Source organism: Eutrema salsugineum, unplaced genomic scaffold (genome assembly GCF_000478725.1).
Source record: "Eutrema salsugineum unplaced genomic scaffold, Eutsalg1_0 scaffold_11, whole genome shotgun sequence".
In the NCBI taxonomy this organism is placed as follows: Eukaryota; Viridiplantae; Streptophyta; class Magnoliopsida; order Brassicales; family Brassicaceae; genus Eutrema; species Eutrema salsugineum.
The window spans coordinates 2,797,266-2,817,352 of record NW_006256901.1 but is presented as its reverse complement, the minus strand read 5'-3'; the positions used below and the strand labels follow the sequence as shown (position 1 = coordinate 2,817,352).

At 41.1% G+C, this 20,087-nt stretch overlaps 1 protein-coding gene across 4 annotated transcripts; it reads left to right on the top strand.

The window, feature by feature from the left end:
* Positions 1–15,521: 15,521 nt before the first annotated feature.
* Positions 15,522–19,051, top strand: LOC18025839 (pto-interacting protein 1). Of its 4 annotated transcripts, none has more exons than XM_024160865.1 (11): positions 15,522–15,641; positions 16,110–16,312; positions 16,417–16,490; positions 16,578–16,696; positions 16,783–16,895; positions 16,995–17,402; positions 17,482–17,733; positions 17,809–17,969; positions 18,057–18,284; positions 18,362–18,508; positions 18,631–19,051. In XM_024160865.1, exons 2-11 carry the CDS (start codon positions 16,141–16,143, stop codon positions 18,859–18,861), a joined length of 1,905 nt encoding a protein of 634 aa, XP_024016633.1. In that variant the 5' UTR covers positions 15,522–15,641; positions 16,110–16,140; the 3' UTR covers positions 18,862–19,051. The 4 variants fall into 4 exon arrangements, with proteins under 4 accessions (XP_024016633.1, XP_006409394.1, XP_024016635.1 ...); XM_006409331.2 differs by having other exon boundaries at positions 15,524–15,641; positions 17,818–17,969; XM_024160867.1 differs by lacking the exons at positions 15,522–15,641; positions 16,783–16,895 and having other exon boundaries at positions 16,149–16,312; positions 17,046–17,402.
* Positions 19,052–20,087: the final 1,036 nt, after the last annotated feature.

Here is a 20,087-nt window from a genome sequence, read left to right as displayed (position 1 = left end):
ATTGGTCGATACAGGAAGCTCGGTAGACCTGATTTTCAAAGAAACTCTTGACAAGATGGAACTGGCAAACCATCACCTCAAATTGTCAGTTAAGCCATTCACAGGATTCGATGGAGATATGGTCTACTCGATCGGAACGATCAGACTCCCAGTCTACGCGGCGAAGACGACCCGCCTCGTCAAATTTGTTGTCATCGACAAACCTGCCATCTATAACGTGATCCTGAGAACACCTTGGCTACAATCTATGAAGGCGATGCCATCAACCTATCATCAATGCCTCAAGTTCCCAACAATGTTCGGGGTAAAAACTATTCGAGGATCTCAAGAGATGTCGAGACTCTACTTCGTGGCCGAACACAAGCTCCGATTCAAATCCATGGTTCCAGCCAAGGCGTGCCTCACGATCTTACCCGTAACTCAAGTCGATTTACCATCTCAGGAAGGGCCTAAGCGAGAGCTCGTCGTCCTAGTAAACATCGACGAAAGCGATCCCGAACGATGCGTAGGAATCGGAGCTGACCTGAAGGAGGAGATTAAGGTTGAGCTCGTAAGACTTCTTCGCCGAAATACGACATTCGCCTGGTCGGTACGCGATATGTCTGGGATTGATCCCTCGATAACAAGTCACGAGCTCAACATCGACCCTACCTTTAAACCGATCAAGCAAAAACGGAGAAAGTTAGGTCCGGAAAAGGCACAAGCTGTCAATGATGAAGTGGAGCGTTTGTCGAAGGCTGGCTCGATCGTCGAGGTCAAATATCCGGAGTGGTTGGCAAGCCAAGTTGTCGTCAAAAAGAAAAATGGCAAATGGCGAATCTGCGTGGACTTCACCGATCTCAACAAGGCGTGCCCCAAGGATAGTTTCCCCTTGCCACATATCGATCGAATCGTCGAGGCAACTGCAGGGAACGAGCTCTTGTCGTTCATGTATGCCTTCTTCGGCTATAATCAACTCACGATGCATCCTGAAGATCGCAAAAAGACGTCATTTATCACTGACCGAGGGACCTACTGTTATAAGGTGATGCCGTTCGGCTTAAAAAACGCGGGCGCAACGTACCAACGACTAATCAACCACATGTTTGCCGATCAGTTGAGACGAACGATGGAGGTTTACATCGACGATATGCTGGTAAAATCACTTACCGCCGGCGATCACATCGGTCATCTACAGGCTTGCTTCACTGTCCTGAATCAATATCAAATGAAGCTCAATCCAGCAAAGTGCACTTTCGGGGTTACATCGGCGAGTTCCTCGGCTACATCGTCACTAAACGAGGAATCGAGGCAAACCCGAAGCAGATCGACGCCCTAATCAATCTCCCATCACCTCGCAACACTCGCGAGGTCCAACGTCTTACCGCCGGATCACGGCACTAAACCGATTCATCTCGCGATCCACAGATAAATGTCTCCCGTTCTATCAACTCCTCCGAGGCAATAAACGTTTCGCATGGGATAGCAAGTGTGAAGAGGCGTTCCAGCAACTGAAGGAGTACCTCGCGAGCCCACCAATTTTGGCAAAACCTGAAACGGGCGAGACCCTTTATCTCTATATCGCGGTATCGAGCTCAGCAGTGAGCAGATTATTAGTCAAGGAAGATCGAGGCGAGCAAAAACCGATTTTCTACGTCAGTAAAACTCTGGACGACGCGGAAAAACGTTATCCAACCTTGGAGAAACTCGCACTTGCAGTCATCATGTCCGCCAGAAAGTTACGACCTTACTTCCAATCTCATTCAATCGTCGTCTTGACGAATCAGCTGCTTCGAACGATACTACACAGCCCGAGCCAGTCAGGTCGCATGGCAAAATTGGCTGTCGAGCTAACAGAGTATGACATCGAATATCACAATAAGACAAGCGCCAAATAGCAGGTTCTCGCAGATTTTCTGGTAGAGCTTCCCCCGGAGTTAATCCAGACCGACCTCCCTGACGAGAAGTGGTCTTTGTACGTTGACGGATCCTCCTCGTCCCGAGGCGCAGGTATTGGCATCCGACTGAATTCCCCGACGAAAGAGATATTGGAGCAATCGTTTCGGCTCGAATTTCCAGCCTCCAATAATGAAGCAGAGTATGAGACCCTACTTGCGGGACTTCGTCTAGCCCAAGGGATCGGGGTCAAGAAAATCGAAGCTTTATGCGACTCCCAGCTCGTTGCAAGCCAATACAGCGGCGACTATGACACGAGGAACGACCGGATGGATTTGTATCTTAAAGCCGTTAAGAGCCTCACTGATCGCTTCGAATCTTTCTCCCTCACCAGAATCCCGAGAAGCGACAACACTTCCGCCGATGCGCTAGCCGCTCTCGCTTCGACTGAACCACATCAAAGGCGCGTTATCCCAGTTGAAAGCATTTACACCCCTAGCATTGTCTTACCTCGAGGAGTATGTGCCGTTCAAGAGCTCGAAGCAAACAGCATAAACGCCAACGAATTACTTCTCCCCGATGTCGTCGATGAGCCTGCTGAGCAAGAACCACCAACTGACGACTGGAGGATCGAAATTTTGCTCTATATTACGGATGGCCTAGTTCCACCTGACCGATGGGCAGCAAGACGTCTTAAAGCTCGGAGCACCAAATACGTCCAGTCACACGGCGACCTCTATCGATGGAGCTCGACAGGAGCCCTGCTCAACTGTCTGAACGGCAAGGAGACGCTCGATGTCATGAAAGAAACACACGAGGGAGCATGTGGAAATCACTCCAATGGTCGATCTCTCGCTCTGAAAATCAAAAATCACGGCCATTTTTGGCCGACAATGCTAACAGACTGTGATCGATTCGTAGCTCGCTGCGAGCAATGTCAACGGCAGGCACCGATGATCCACGCGCCAGCCGAGCTCCTGGCCGCTTCCTCGCCGCCTTATCCCTTCATGCGATGGGCGATGGAAATCGTAGGTCCGCTTCCTCGATCCCGACAGAAACGATTCATACTTATCATCACCGATTACTTTACAAAGTGGGTCGAGGCCGAATCTTACACCAAAATCAAAGCAACCGATGTGAAGAACTTCGTCTGGAAAAACATCATCTGCCGCCACGGACTACCCTACGAGATCGTCACCGATAACGGTCCTCAATTTATCTCCGACGTATTCGAAGACTTCTGCGCCAAATGGAAAATACGGCTAAGCAACTCTACACCGCGATACCCACAAGGAAAAGGACAAGCCGAGGCAACCAACAAGACTATCCTCGACGGCATCAAGAAGAGACTCGAAGATAAAAAAGGTTTATGGGCAGACGAGTTAGACGGAGTTCTATGGTCACATCGAATTACACTGCGATGATCGACGAATAAAACTCCTTTCTCATTGTCTCACTGTATGGAAGCCTTAGCTCCCGGCGAGGTCGGTCTACCGAGCATACGCAGAACAATGTTGACACAAGACAGCAAAAAGAACAAAGAATGATAAAGGATAGCCTCGACATGCTCGAGGAGGAGCGAGATCGCGCTTTACTACGCATGCAAAACTATCAGCAGCAGATCGCACGTTACTAGAACAAACGAGTGAAAGGTAGGCACTTCGAAACTGGCAACCTCATCCTTCGCAAAGTGTTCGACAATACCAAGGAAGTCAACGCCGGAAAACTGGGCGCAAAGTGGGAAGGCCCCTACCAGATCACCAACGTCATTAAGCGGTACTACTACAAAAAAAAAAAAAAAGGTCGCTCACCGAGCTATACTCAGTCGAGCTAGATCTCGAATGTGAACTACGATCGGCTTGATCCCAGTTTGTTGGGTACGTAGGCAACCTCTTACAAGGTACAATTATTAATAAAATCTATTAATAAAGTTTGCTTTTATCATCTTTTACATCGACATCTTTTACATCGACATCCTAGCTAGATGTTCGATCTACTAATACGCATTTCCCTACAATGCAATCTCTTAATAAATCCGAAGGAACAAAAACCTTACGATTATAAGAGAATAAGCTGGGACCAGTCCCGCATCCTTTCTTAAATCACCCGAATAACTACGTGTAGAGCATTCTCACTATTCGGACACGATTAATGAAATAAAACAGGGTAAGCCGAGTCATACCTCGCACCTATTGTTCCCTTAAACCGAGTTTCACCTCGCAACTATTGTTCCCTTAAGCCGAGTCATACCTCACACCTATTGTTTCCTTAAGCCGAGTATCACCTCGCAACTATTGTTCCCTTAAGCCGAGTTTCACCTCGCAACCATTGTTCCCTTAAGCCGAGTTTCACCTCGCAACTATTGTCTTATCTCGCACCAGTTATCCTGCTAAAACAGATTTTCTATTCGTTTCAAACGTTTTGTTAAACGAATTTTCACCTCGTCTCAATCGTTTTGTTATGCTTTTGAAGGTTCTTGAACAAGTCCATGTTTTCCAGCCTCATCGTCTCGATCTTCTCGGTCAACTCCTTCACCCCGACATCCACCTGCTCCGCTTTTCTCTTCATGGTTTGCGAATTGTCTTCGGCAATCCTCCGCTGGGAAAGGGCGGCATCGCGTTCGTCCACTGCCCTCTGACCTGCAGTCTGGGCATTTTTCAGTCGAGTCGCAGCATTCTGAAGCATGCGCATGTAGTGGCCCCTCGTGCGATTGCAGCTCGCAATAAACTGAACAAAAAAAAGCTATGAAACTATCTTAATTGAACTCACACTGCGAGCACGAACGTTGAATAGAAATTCTAAACATACCTTGAAAGCGAAGCTCGCCATTTCCTTGAAAGCCACATCGGAACCAGTAGGAACCTCAGTAGTAGATCCCCTTATCTTCCCGAAGAGCTCGGCGCACTTGTCAGCATTGTTGAAGAATGGTCTGCTCGACTCGGGGTACTCAAATGAGAAGCTCCAGTCGACCTCGTTGACCCTGTCACCACCGGACGGAGCGACCCTCGCTCGTTTAGTCGCCTCCTCGCCGCTAACCCGACCTCCATCCCTCTCTTCTCCAGCGGAAGGCTCCTTCCTTTTTCCACTCGCCTTAGACTTGGCGACCTCCTCCTTCTCCTTCTGCCAAACCAAACGAGCAGCTTCAGCTTCTTCCTTCTTCTCCTTCCTCTTCTTATCCTTCTTCTTCCTCTGCTTCTTCTCTGCCTTCCTCGCCGACCTTGCCGCTTCGTCTGACGCTTACTCCTCCTGATGACTCTCCTCTTGATTTTGAGCATCGTCGTGGTAAGCGACTTGGGTCTCGACCTTGCCCTCATCAGCAGGATCGAGGTTTGCATCATGTTGAGGAACAACCTCGGCATCCCTCTGAACCGTCTATACTCGATCCGAATGCTCAGACCGAGAGGCAGAAGCCTGCTGATCCTTCTTCTCGCTCTTCTTAGCCTTGAGACGTGCAGCGAGGTTGGGCGCGTTCACCTGAATCGGAGCCATCACGATCGATCTCTCCCTTTGAAGGTTTTCTCTCCTCCAACTAGCTGAAATGAGTTAACGAGTTAGACGATATTAACAATAAAAAGAAAACCGACGACATCAAAACCTACCGTTCGTAATGTGAATAATGGCAGCCTCGACTCTCCGACGATGAATGTCAGACCACTTCTGAATGCCAACGGATCTGAGTTTTTGGAGATTTTTGAAGTAATCTTCTGGATAGGAGTCGAGGTTTACGTTTCGATCTGCAAAAAAATCTAGACGTAAGTAAGATATAGAGAGAAAACCAATAATCGATCGAACTAACGATCTACCAATGCTCCGGCTCCATTCGCTTCTAAAAAAATTCTAGTCATGTCGACGACTAACGACTCATCGACCTTGGCGTAAAAGAAAGATGCCTCCCAATTCGATGTCCTATTCACGGGATAGATGAGAGAACAATTCTTCCTGGCTTTGATAGTATAGGTACCCGGGATCGAGTTATTCCTCTGGACAGTGGTCATCTCTTCGAAAAAACGCCTGTCGACATTAACCCCGACCTCGCTCCCAAAAAGGAGGGCTGCGACCATGTATCGAATTCCCGCCGAGAGCATCTGCGAGAGAGCGATACCTCACCGGTCTGCGTAGTCCGTCAACAGCCTCGGCAGAGGAACCCAAAGATGACACATGCTGAACCAGGCTTCATACAGCGTGACCCAACCGTCCGGAGCTCGCCATGGACAATCGTCAGGATCCGGCAATCTGAGCTCACAACGAAAATCGTAGAGCGCCCGCATCTCTTCGAGGTGCTCCATCGTCATCCGAGATCTGATGTCGACCAACTGATTCTTGATGTTCCCCTTGCGTTTGGAACCTCTCCTCTGAGGTTTTGTTTGGTTGTCTTCCTCCTCGTTGTCGTCCTCGTCGACCTCATCCTCAGCCTGTTCTGCAGCATCCCCTTCGCGAGAATCGTCTTCGAGATCGACTATCTGAGGATTCGAAGCCTCACGTTGCGAGGACGCGCCATCAAGTCGAACTCGATCAGCCAATTCGGTGAGCGGCGACTCCTCTCGATCTGATTTTCAGATATCGACCGCACCTCGGGTGAGGAGCTGTCATTCACGGAAACTTCCTGATCCGACTCGGAGCCAAAATCCAAGCTCGATTCAATCCGTTGTTTCCCCAACGCCATCGTCGATGTCAAAATATAACCGGGAAAGTGCGATGATCGGAGAAATCAAACCGCAAAAAGAAAGACAAAAACGGCAGGAAAAATAAAGTCTAGAGAGAGAAAGAAAAATTCTAGAGAGAAGAAAGAGCGAAGTTACCTTTTGTCAACGGAGAAGAAAATGAAAAGAAGAGAATGAGAGCAGATTATATAAAGGAAAAAGTAGCGGTTACCGAGGAAGGTAATAATGACTCGGACGCTTCCCAGTATCTTATTTAGATGCGGATTCCACGTGCTTCCCGATAATCACGCTTCCACTCGCAACTTTTTGTTTCCCGATTCGACCGTTCCTTTTTGCGACTCTTCGTTAAATAGCGTTAAGGATCACACGCAACCCCCCGACTCCCAAGTATCACCTCGATTCCGAAGATCCCACACCGATTTCGAGGTCCCGAGAGTTGAAAGGTTTTGAACTCAATGCGTTGAATATCGATGTAACATCTCCATCAACGGACTGGGGGGGACAATTATTGTATGTGGGCTGAGCACAGCCCCCATTTGGTAAATTTCGATGAAGCCCATTGGGAGGTTGGTAAAAGCCAAGCATATCGAAAGTGGATAAGGGCCCAGTCGCCAGGCTAAAACGGGGTCATTCAAGAGATGAACTCCGCAAGTTGAAGGAGCAGCTCGCCACGTCGATGCGGATGAAACAGCTCGCCACGTCGATGCAGATGAAACAGCTTGCCAGCACGATATTCTGATAGACAGTCGGTCAGGTCTATCTACCCGGCCGCCCAAGCTACTCTGACCGAGATGTAACCTGATTTGAATACTATAAATAGCCATGTAATCTCATTTATTACGGGATCCGTAATCTGAAATAAACACTAAAATACTTGATACTTGTGATTACTAACTCTTACCTCGCTTAGTAGACCTCGTTTAAAAGACCTCGACGAGATCACATTGATCTCATCTCTATCTAACAAGAATCTCTGAGCTCCACCTAGTTATACTTACTGAATTAATCTCGTGTGCGGATACTAAACAATAAGTTACGCAATAATGTGCTAAATACAATTATTAACAAAAAAAATATGTGTCACATGCTAAATAGTAGTGCAAATATATTAAAACAGAAAAGTGGACACAAATGTTTTTACTATTGCTTTGTCCGTGCAGTGGCAATAGATCCGAAAAATTAACTTATGATATTGAGTTAAAAAGACCCATCTAATTATTTGTACACGGCTAATATATTATGAAAATCAGCTCTTATTTTAAGTTCAATACAAAACGATAATTTTTTTTATACAATATATGTATATATTAATGAATGTTTTGTACAGTATGACTTATGATCATATGTTAAATTGATTAATAATCTATTGAAAAATGTTTGGTGGAGACGAGTACAACGTCGTCAAATGACATATTAAATTTACAATTGACAACCCACAGGACGCAAGCATCACGACATTTCTATTTAGCACGACACTTGGTAAAATGGACTATTCTAATATATTTGACATTCATTGAATCTTTGTCAATTTTGTGTTTTCTTTATTTTTTCCGGATAATCTGATCCAATTTTTTTACCAACCAGTTAATTTCTCTAAAGTAAGTGTAGTTGTCGAGTATCCTACTCACCAGATCTTTTAATTAATCTAAAAAATAACACCATTTCGATGTCCAAATAAAAGCTGTTTGATAATTCCAAATTTGGGAGGAATCTGGTTAAGACCAACAATTAACTCTTCCACAAATAAAAATAACTAGTTCACTACCAGTCTACCACTTAGTTTTGTTTGACTTTGTCATCTTACAAAGACTATACAAGTGTGCTATATGAACAGAGTTGATATAAGATTCACGTTATGTAAAATGTGAGAGATCGCTTACATTCAGAATGGGCTGAAGGATTGATGTTGGGCTTGTGTGTGTCACAGGAAAAGCCCAGGAAGAGTCAAGTCCAAGAATCAGCTCGAAGGGACGAAAACACATGTTCGGATGTCGTTTGAGTCAAGTGTCTTGGTGCAGTGAACCTTACGGATAAGGTTAGGTACGATCAGTTGAGAGAGTAACAAGCTCGAGTTTGACGAGCTGGAATCTGCACAGGTATAAGACGAGTAAGGCAAAGAATCTAGACGGTGTGAGTAGGTGAAGAGATAGAGAGAGACTGAGCTTAGAGAGAGAATAGGGTTAGAGAGAGGACTCATCTTCTTCCTCGATCTAGTCTTGAGTGTTCTCGGTTGTAAAGCTCCATAGCCTTCTCAGGCACCTTGTAACTCACACAGATTCTTTGTGAATGCCTTGAGAGCTGGCTTAGCTCTCCAAGACGTACCTTGGCCGGTGATTTTGGCCTTGGGAACTTGTAATTCTTGTGTACCATCTTATACTCTGTTTTACTCTGCATAAACACATACGAACATAGATCAGTAAAGAGTACGAATAAGATCGAGATTCTAAGGAAAAGAAGAACGTAGCTGAGGCAAAAACTCTACAAGTGGTATCAGAGCCTTGGTTGGCACTATCAAGGTGATTGTTCGAGCTTCTTCTTTCGGTATTCCGTCAGCAGGATCTATCGGGTTCAGAGAAGCAACGACTCAGCAGGTATTAAGGATCGATCAACCTGGTTTCTGAGTCATATTTTGTTTCTCTGGTATTCTACGGTTTTCTGGTGTTCTGTTTGTGAATCGCTCTCTGTGTGTTGGTCATCTCTGGAAATCTGTGATTGTCAAAGTCTGTGATCTCAGATCTGACGGATCAAGATGCTTGAGCCTACGCATGGGAAGTGGGAGGTCGAGAAATTCGACGGTGAAGGTGATTATGCGATATGGAAGCATAGAATTCTCGCACAGCTCGAGATTCTTGGTTTAGACTCGGTTCTAAATGTTGAAGGTATGGTTTCAACTTCGGATCCTAAGGGAAAAGAGGTAGACGATGAAGAAGTAAAAACGGATCCTAAGAAGCTGGAAAAGGACCGTAGGGTAAGGAATCTGCTGAGCATGAGTCTAACGGACATGGTACTGAGAAAGGTTGGCTTGAAACATCAGACGGCACAATCTATGTGGGACTCTCTTGAGTCACAGTATGAAGATAAGTCTCTGCCTAACAGATTCTATCTTAAGCAGAGGTTCTACAGCTTCAAGATGGAGGAAGGTAAAAATTTAGACAAAAATCTGGATGTGTTTAACAAACTTGTATCAGATTTGGCAAGTCTTGATGTGGAACTAAGTGACGAGGACCAAGCTGTTATTCTCCTTAACAGCTTACCCTCTCAGTTCGCACAGCTAGTGCATACTCTAAAATACAGAGGAGGCAAACAAACGATAACTCTAAAGGAGATCACCACTGCAGCCTATTCTTTGGAGACAGAAATGAAGCAGAAGGGTACTTACTTGACAAAATCAGGGGGTGAAGGGCTGTATATGCAGCAGAAACAACAACCTGAAAAGAAGAACAACTCGAAGGGTAAGCAACAAGACAAAGGCAAAGCCAAAACTAAAAACAAGAAGGCTTGCTGGGTATGTGGAGCTGAAGGTCACTTTAAGAAAGATTGTCCAAAGAAAGGTCAAGCTAGCAGTTCTCATGCTAATGTTGGACAGTCAATAAATGACGAGCCCTTAGTGTTGACTGCTTCAGAATTGTATTCAAAGGATGGATGGGTTCTTGACTCGGGGTGCTCGTATCATTTAACATTCCGGAAGGATCTTATGTTCGATATTCAAGAAATTGATGGTGGAAAGATCCTAATGGGCAATGATACTCACTGTGTTATCTCGGCTATTGGGAGTATTAAGATTGTTAAAAGTAACGGTTCAAGTGTTATTTTAACCAAGGTCAGATATTCTTCAACGGCAAAGAGAAATCTGATTTCTTTGGGACAATTGGAATCTCAAGGTTGTTGGTTTCAATCAAAGAACTTCAGACTACAGGTCTTTTACAAGGATAAAGAAGTACTGGCAGGGGACTATCGAGATACCCTCTATATTCTAGATGGAACACCAGTGAAAGAGCAGGTTAATGCAGCAATTACTACAGCGGATAAAGCAATGCTGTGGCATAGTCGTATGGGTCATATGAGTGCAAAAGGCTTACAGGTTTTGGTCAAGAAGGAGTTACTCAAAGATATTAACATTGAAGACCTAATACAGTGTGAATTTTGCATCCTTGGGAAATCCCATAAGTTGTCATATAAGATTGGGAAGCATACTTCAAAAGTTCAGTTGGAGTATGTTCATTCTGATCTTTGGGGCTCACCAAATGTTACACCTAGTCTATCTAAGTGTCAGTACTACATCTCGTTTGTTGACGACTTCTCAAGAAAGGTTTGGTTGTATTTTCTCAGAACTAAAGACGAGGCTTTCAACAAGTTCGTGGAATGGAAAACGTTTGTGGAGAATCAAAGTGGGAAGAAGTTACAGGCATTAAGGACCGACAATGGTCTAGAATATTGCAATAAGATATTTGATGATCATTGTAAGGTTCATGGAATTATGAGGCATAAATCATGCCCCTACACTCCACAACAGAATGGAGTTGCTGAGAGGTTAAATAGAACTATACTTGAGAAGGTTCGTAGTCTACTAAGTGAGACAGGTTTGGGTGAAGCATTTTGGGCAGAGGCTGCATCAACAGTGGTATACATGATAAATAGGTCTCCATCCACTCCTCTGAACTTTGAAGTGCCATAACAAATTTGGACAGGGTCGAAACCTGACTATAAGCATATGAGGAGGTTTGGCTGTTTAGTGTACTATCACGTGGATCAAGGGAAATTGAAACCGAGGGCAAAGAAAGGTGTATTCATGGGATATCCTCAAGGAGTTAAAGGATATCGGATTTGGAGTTATGATGAGAAGAAATGTGTTATCAGTCGAGATGTTGTCTTCTGGGAAGATACTTTGTTCAAAGATATTGACAAGAAGCATGTTGCTAACAATAAAGAAGGAGAAGTGAAAGTGAAAGGAAAGGAGAAAGTTTCCTTCCCGGTTATTGATAGCAAAAGTGAAGAGGATACTCTGCAAGGTGGAGCTACTTCAGGTGAAGGTGGAGTAGTTTCAGATGAGGAGATAGACAAAAATTCAGAAGAATCAGATGATTCTCCTCCAAGTCCAGACAGCTATCTACTTGCAAGAGATAGAGAAAGAAGGGTAAACATCAAACCACCAAGTAGATATGATGATTCAGATGTTGCGGCCTATGCACTACATGTAGCTGAGTTAATGGAGGTTGAAGAACCAAGGACTTTTAAGGAAGCTATGAATGGTAAAAACAAAGAAGAATGGTTGGGTGCAACAGATGAGGAGATGTTATCTCTTGAAAAGAATTACACTTGGAAGTTGATTGATAGGCCTGTAGGACAAAGAACAATCGGGTGCAAGTGGGTATTCAAATTGAAACCAGGTATTCCAGGTATTGAGAAGCCAAGGTTTAAAGCACGGTTAGTGGCAAAGGGGTTTTCTCAGATTGAAGGGATTGATTATAATGAAGTGTTTTCTCCTGTGGTAAACCATACAACGATTAGACTGTTCTTATCTATGGTGGTAAATTTGGATCTTGAGTTGGAACAGTTGGATGTCAAAACGGCTTTTCTACATGGAGATTGGATGAAAGAATCCTTATGGAACAGCCCGAAGGTTATACTAAAGGAAATAAGGTGTGCTTATTACAGAGGTCTCTATATGGTCTTAAGCAATCTCCTAGACAGTGGAATTTGAGGTTTAATAGGTTTATGAAATCTCAGAAGTTCACACGAAGCAGGCTTGACACTTGTGTGTACTTCAAAGCTTATGGAGGAGGAAATTTTGTGTATCTTTTGTTATACGTTGATGATATGCTAATTGTGGCTAAAGATTTAGCTCAGATTCAGGTGGTTAAAGATTTGTTGAGTCGTGAGTTCGACATGAAGGACCTAGGACCAGCAAGAAGGATCCTAGGCATGGATATTTTAAGGGACAGGTCTAAAGGTGTTTTGGTTTTATCTCAGGAGGCTTACATTGAGAAGGTGTTAAAGAATTTTGATTCAGTTGATGTGAAATCAGTTCAAACTCCTATTAGGTGTCATTTCCGGTTATCTAGTACTAAGCCAGAGAATAAAGCTAAGGCTGAAGTAGAAATGAGAAGAGTACCTTACTGCAGTGCCGTAGGAAGTGTGATGTACGCGATGGTTGAAACTCGGCCTGATCTCGCTCATGCGGTAGGTCTAGTCAGTCGATTCATGAGCTCTCCTAGCACAGAACATTGGAAAGCAGTTAGATGGATCTTAAGGTATCTAAAAGGAAGTTCAGATTGCAAGCTAACGTTTAAGCGGTCACAGGAATTTGATATCAAAGGTTATTGTGATAGTGACTATGCAACTGACCTTGATAGACGTAGATCCATCACCGGATATGCTTTTCAAGTCGGAGGAAATACTATGAGCTGGCGCTCAGGTCTGCAGCAAGTGGTAGCATTGTCAACAACGGAAGCCGAATATATGGCGTTATCAGAAGCTGGAAAAGAGGCGTTATGGTTAAAGAGGATTAACGAAGAGTTGGGTTTTCCCCAGAAGAGTGTTGAGATCTTCTGTGACTCGCAAAGCGCCATATGTTTAGCGAAGAATAGCGTCTTCCATGAGCGTACGAAGCATATCGATACTCGCTACCACTTCATCAGGGGTTACATCGAAGAAGGAGACATCGTGGTTACCAAGATAGACACCAAGGTGAATCCAGCAGATATATTGACGAAGTCGGTGCCTGTTGAGAAATTTGAAGAAGGAAGGAGTCGTCTGAGAGTGATCAGAGACTGGAATCTAGCTCGGATCTGAGCTAGGGTTTCGACTGTGGAGTCGGTCGGAATGAACAAGATTATCGGATAAGATTGTCTCGGGTATCTTTTGTCTGAATGACACGAGGTGGAGAATGTGAGAGATCGCTTACATTCAGAATGGGCTGAAGGATTGATGTTGGGCTTGTGTGTGTCACAGGAAAGGCCCAGGAAGAGTCAAGTCCAGGAATCAGCTCGAAGGGACGAAAACACATGTTTGGATGTCGTTTGAGTCAAGTGTCTTGGTGCAGTGAACCTTACGGATAAGGTTAGTTACGATCAGTTGAGAGAGTAACAAGCTCGAGTGTGACGAGCTGGAATCTGCACAGGTATAAGACGAGTAAGGCAAAGAATCAAGACGGTGTGAGTAGGTGAAGAGATAGAGAGAGACTGAGCTTAGAGAGAGAATAGGGTTAGAGAGAGGACTCATCTTCTTCCTCGATCTAGTCTTGAGTGTTCTCGGTTGTAAAGCTCCATAGCCTTCTCAGACACCTTGTAACTCACACAGATTCTTTGTGAATGCCTTGAGAGCTGGCTTAGCTCTCCAAGACGTACCTTGGCCGGTGATTTTGGCCTTGGGAACTTGTAATTCTTGTGTACCATTTTATACTCTGTTTTACTCTGCATAAACACATACGAACATAGATCAATAAAGAGTACAATAAGATCGAGATTCTAAGGAAAAGAAGAACGTAGCTGAGGCGAAAACTCTATATAAAATTTGCATTTAAAAATCTCTAAAAAAATGTTTCTAAGATTAAGAAATTAGAACAAATAATATAAGGGTTACTTTTCAATTACCTAATTAAAACAATGACTATCTGAATCGATTACAGAATGCCTTCTTCTTATCTAACGAGACATGAAGTTATATATAACGTTTCAATTGAAGAATTTCCTAATAATTGATCCATGCATGATCATGAGTTGAAAAAACTCGAATGCATGTTACAGGATATATCTAAATTAATCGACGTAGTGTCTACGACTCTACGCAGAGAATTGTGCAGTGGCTAAGATTGGAAAGAATATTTGCTCGGCTGCGGAATCCTAATGAATTATTTGACTTATAATTTTAGAAAAATATGTACCGAAGTGTTTTTGAACAAAAAAAAAAAGGTTTAAGACACTGGTAGTTGTCTACCTGATAAATATACAGATGCATTATGTGGGTCAAAACGTGATTCTTATGTCACATTATTTCGAAAAATCTGTTAAAAATGAAGACTCTGACTATATGAGTTATTAAATTTAGGGAATATACATAAATTAGATAACCCTATATTAAATTTAGTCTAACGGATAAGGAAATGAGCCGAGTATGGAGCATATGTAGTATTCGAAATACTCGTATCAAAGTCGACTTTTATCCAAATTAATGAAAATTGATATGTTGGTTTTACGGTATCATCTACTCGAAATTTTCCGAACCTTACCCCTAATTTTATTCCATATTTCATCATAAATATTTTAGGAATGCTTCTCATTACCCAAATTACATGTTCTCGGGTTTTACCCGCTATTTAATGTTTCAAAATCAAGGATGAACATGCCTATAGACATCATGGTAGTTTATAAAATCACACAATTTCACATATATGCAAAATAGTATTACAATGGTTATTTTCTTAATTTTTGCTTGACATTTGACGACTTATCTGAGTTAACTCTGTACTTTATTATCTCATTAAAGAAAAAACATTTGTCTACATCAAAATAAAAGAAGAAATGATCAGTTCTTTTTATATAGCCGTTTCCGTGCCGTAAGTAAATGAGGTAGCTTTCAAGGCTTTTTGGCCGTCTTGGTTGCTCATAACCCGTTATAGCCGGTGGCCACACATTCACTTGTGACTTAGCCTTCTTAAAATCACCTCATTTCATGCTCCTTCCCGCTAAATTTGCCTGTTTCCTCTAACCAACTCATTTATTTTATCATCTTATAAAACCAAGAACACACAAAAAACCTCATTTATTCGTCTTTAGTTTCCCTTTTTTTTTCATTTCAATCTAAAAAAAACCTAAAAATTAAAAAAGGAAAATTGGAAAAACAATATTGGTCCCCTGTCTTCTTTTGCTCACTGGACCCTTTTCTTGGCTTCTCTTAAAGTCAGTCTCTGTTTCTCTGTCTCTTCTCACCGACACTTTCTTCTCACTTCTCTCTTCACCTCTTCTTTCTTCTCTGATCATATCAGTTTTATATTAATTTATAAAAAAAAATCAATTAAATAAAGCCAATCTTCTTTATTTTTCTTTAAAAGAAGAGAAGAGAAGAAGATCAGCATTTACATTTAAGAAAAATTGAGGTCCTTTAAATGTAAGTTTGTCTTTCTTCTTGTTTTATAATTAAATATGGGTCAATCTATTTGGTTTTTATATATTCGTGGCAGAAGCAGGTACAAATGCTGATGGCACATGGCAGCCAAAAACTATCAATTTTATTTTATTTTTGTTCTAAAGAAATTTTTTTTATATTAAATACAGATGATTTAGGTGATACTATGTTGTCTGTTAATGTTCATCGTGTATCTTCTTTAAAATCCAATTTGTTTATTTTTATTATCTTTAAATGTCCATTGAATTTTCAAGTGTCTCTCTCTCTTTCTCTACTCTGGAGTTTCTATTTGTTTATATCTGGTAGTAGTTGCAACATCAAGTTTTCTGACTTTCCTATCTTTCAACTTCCCTACAAATTGAGTTTTTAAATAACAACAAAAAGTTTGGGTTTTATTAATTTATTTGATATTGTTTAAGCCATTGATTCCTCTCTAATTCGCATTTTTAGTATTAGTTCTTTGCACAAAGGCCAAAAAATAATGGCAGTGGAGAAAAACAAAAAAGTGGATAGTGTGAATGTGAAGCAGAGGAACACTATATTGGTTGGAATTAAAATTGATGAGAGTGGCAAAGAGATCTTGAAATGGACACTTGAAGATGTTGCAGAACATGGCGATTGTGTTGTTGTAGTTCATGTTTGTTCAACTTCTCGTGAGCTTCTTCTCCTCTCCAAGCTTGTTAATTAATTTGCTCTTTTGAAGTTTCTGTTTTCTAAACTTTTTTTAATGTTTCTGAATTTATGGAATTTGATGCAGATCGTGCCTTGAAAACCAAGTCATCGTTGGATCGGTACTTGGAACTTTTTAGTGAATTCTGCTCAACAAAGAAGGTATTTCTACATTTTTACCGTGTTTATTTCGCGTAAAGAGACCATTTTGACCAATCGCTAATGGATAATATTTGGTTTTTGAGACAGATTGAGCTCAAAGGAGAAGTTTTGAAGGGAAGTTCAGTTCAAGAGGTTTTAGTTAAAGAAGCAAATAGTTACAAGGCTATATCCATTGTTGTTGGAGTTAAACATCAAAGAAAATTAAGGTGAGAAAATCTATAAGAAATAAAATTCTACTGTATATAAAATTTAATATTCTCTTACTGATTTTAGATATATATTTTTTTATAAGTCTAAAAGTAGCTAAAGGCTGCGCAAAAGAGCTTCCTCCAACAACTTATGTTTTGGCTATCTATAGAGGGAATATAGTCTTTAGAAGTTCCAACCATTACCACCTACCTCTTGGTTCGTTGGTTTTCTTTACAACTTCATCTCTATAAGTCTATATAACATTCTTCAGATTCTAATATATTGACAAGAAGTGGGGTTTCATTTTTCTTGCAGCTCAAAATATGAACTCAAGACCAATTTCTGAACTTTCTGATGGATTTTCAGATAAAGAAAGCCAATTGAAATCCGAAGAATCAAGCAGAGGGCTCGAAAAAACTGTCCAAGAGAAGAGGAAGATTTCAGGAAGATCGCTATCTCTTCCATCAGTAGAGGTAATGGACCAGAAACCGGGTTGGCCATTGCTAAGAACAACCACTTTAGCTACTCCTCTGGCTCAACATCACACTCGTAAAATATCTGTTGTCAATTGGGTCATGAGCTTGCCTGAACGGTTTCCTCATCATCCGAATATGACTTCTCAACTGAGTTTATGCGATAAAGAAGTTAAAGACATACTAAAGGAAATAAACAGATGGTTTAGCTACGATGTTCTTAAGACAGCAACATCAGATTTCTCTTCAGGTACTAACAAACAACTCTGTTTTGTTTTGTTTTCTCAGTCACTTTATGTTCATCGAATTCTTGGTTTTTTGGATTGCAGAGAATCTTATCGGAAAAGGAGGATGTAACGAAGTCTACAAAGGGGTTCTTGAAGCTGGAAAAGCAGTGGCGGTGAAGATCTTGAAATCATCTTTTAAAGAAGCAGTGAAGGATTTTGTTCAAGAAGTGAGCATAATCTCTTCTTTGACTCACCAAAACATCTCTCCTTTGATCGGTGTCTGCGTTCACTACAATGACCTAATCTCGGTTTACAATCTCTCATCCAGAGGAAGTTTAGAGGAAACCCTTCAGGGTTAGCAAAATACTACTCTACTCTCTAAACAATCTACACAAAAATTGCTTTAATATATTAAGTATGGTTATTCAGTTTCTGCAGGTAAGCATGTATTGAGATGGGAAGAGAGATTCAAGATAGCAATTGGGTTAGGGGAAGCCCTTGATTATCTACATAACCAATGTTCTAATCCTGTCATCCACAGAGATGTCAAATCTTCGAATGTTCTTCTCTCAGATGAGTTCGAACCCCAGGTATTAGAACTGCTGACTCAGAACTCATAAATATATGAAAGAACTCATAAGATTTAACCTTTTTTCGGATCTTTCTTGCAAGAATAGCTTTCTGATTTCGGGCTTTCGATGTGGGGATCCAAGTCTTGTCGATACACTATACAAAGAGACGTGGTGGGGACGTTTGGATACCTAGCGCCTGAGTACTTCATGTACGGAAAAGTCAGCGATAAAATCGATGTGTATGCCTTTGGAGTAGTTTTGCTAGAACTCATATCAGGAAGAACATCCATTTCATCTGATAGTCCAAGAGGACAAGAGAGTTTGGTCATGTGGGTAAGTGTTGGTTTTGGTTGATTGTAGTGTAAGAAATCCTCATTGAAAAACTCAAATAGAGATTACTTGGGTTGCAGGCAAAACCGATGATCGAGAAAGGCAATCTAAAAGAGCTCTTGGATCCGAACATAGGGACTTTCGATGAAGCTCAATTTCATAAGATGGTTCTCGCCGCTACACATTGTCTCACAAGAGCAGCCACTCATCGACCTAATATCAGAGAGGTTAACTACACTAATTGTGCTGGCTTATTGTTTAGGAATAGAAGTGTTGGATCCTCTGTTTAATCTATAAATTGCGCCAAGATCTAACCTTTTAGTCTTTTTTTTTAATTACATTTCTTCAGATACTCAAGCTGCTAAGAGGAGAAGATGAATTAGAGAAGTGGGTGAAGAAAATAGAAGAAGATGAAGATTGTTTCGATGACGAGGTTTACCCCAATTCGAACACAGAATTACACTTAAGCCTGGCTATGGTCGACGTGGAGGATAATGACTCTGTTTCAGTCGGCAGCTTAGAGAGAAGTAACAATAGTCTCTTTTCTTCTTCTTCTTCCTCTCAGGAGCTTCAGTCGTAAGTAGGGTTTGTGCTTAGTGTCTCGAGTTTGCTTGAGGATCACGTCATCACTCACGATCTTTACAATCAAATCACGCTAGATATCATTACTCTGACTTGGCTTTTGCAACCGTTGTCGAAAAAGTTTTTTTTTTTTGTATAGATGAGAGGAGGAGAAATACTGATAAAAGATTTCTAATGATTTCTAAGCTTATTTGAGAATTTACTATTGATTTAATAACTAGTTAGCTTAAAAAAAGAAATAATAATAGTATATGTCTGATTTTTAAATTTGTGAATTTATGTCTCTATTAGTATCATTTGTGATAGGTTTTTTTTTTTTAAGTATACCATTACTTTTATAACAAGTTTTTTTTGGTAAAATTTTTTATAACAAGTTAACTACTCAAGTTTCATGGACTAAACATTCGTTCAAGGAAGGTCTTCTTGGCCAAAGAATCTGGTAAAGAATTTGCATTGCAAGAAATGTAACTAAAAGAGGTAGAGGCTAATTTAAAATTGAGGAATTTCATGTCTAATTAAGAGGACACCTTGAAGCTTATTTATGATAGGTTTAAACTAATACTCCCTCCGTTTTTTTATTAATTGTCGTTTTAGAGAATTTTGTTTGTTTTAAATTAGTTGTCGTTTTCAGTTTTCAATGCAACATTTATTAGTTTTTTATTTTTTATAATTATTTTTATTATGCATGCAATTTATTTTATTATTGGTTGAATTGCGTTTAAATAGATAACTAATGATGTTTTTATATTGAAAAACTAATACTCCTTCTGTTTTTTTTTTTAATTGTCGTTTTAGAGAGTTTTGTTTGTTTTAAATTTGTTGTCGTTTTCAGTTTTCAATGCAACATTTACTAGTTTTTTATTTTTTTATAATTTTTAGTGAAACAACCCCTCAACTAAGTTTGAATCGGATAAAAACCCTTCAACTATTTTTGTAACGTAAAAACCCCTCAACTAAGTTTTCGTAATGATTTAGCCCCTTCGTGAACAGCACCGTCAAATCTTAACAAATCGTTCTTTTCTAGCAAAAACTACACGATTTTTACTATAAACAACAAGCTTTTTGAAAACCAGATATAAGAATCCCAAATTAAACATAATCTCTAAAATCTCCAAATTTTTAAACCTAAATGATGAACCCTAATTTTTGAAAGTGTGATTCTAATTAAGTAATTTTTATGGTTTGGAAGTCAATTGGGTGAGATTGAAATGATTTGTTGTGTTG

What these genes read in the sequence shown, in the direction of transcription:
- LOC18025839 (XM_024160865.1), top strand. Translation starts at nt 16,141, where the DNA reads ATGGCAGTGGAGAAAAACAAAAAAGTGGATAGTGTGAATGTGAAGCAG. An exon ending in TCATGTTTGTTCAACTTCTC is followed by an intron (nt 16,313 to 16,416) that starts GTGAGCTTCTTC and finishes AATTTGATGCAG; the next exon opens with ATCGTGCCTTGAAAACCAAG. An exon ending in TTTAGAGGAAACCCTTCAGG is followed by an intron (nt 17,734 to 17,808) that starts GTTAGCAAAATA and finishes ATGGTTATTCAG; the next exon opens with TTTCTGCAGGTAAGCATGTA.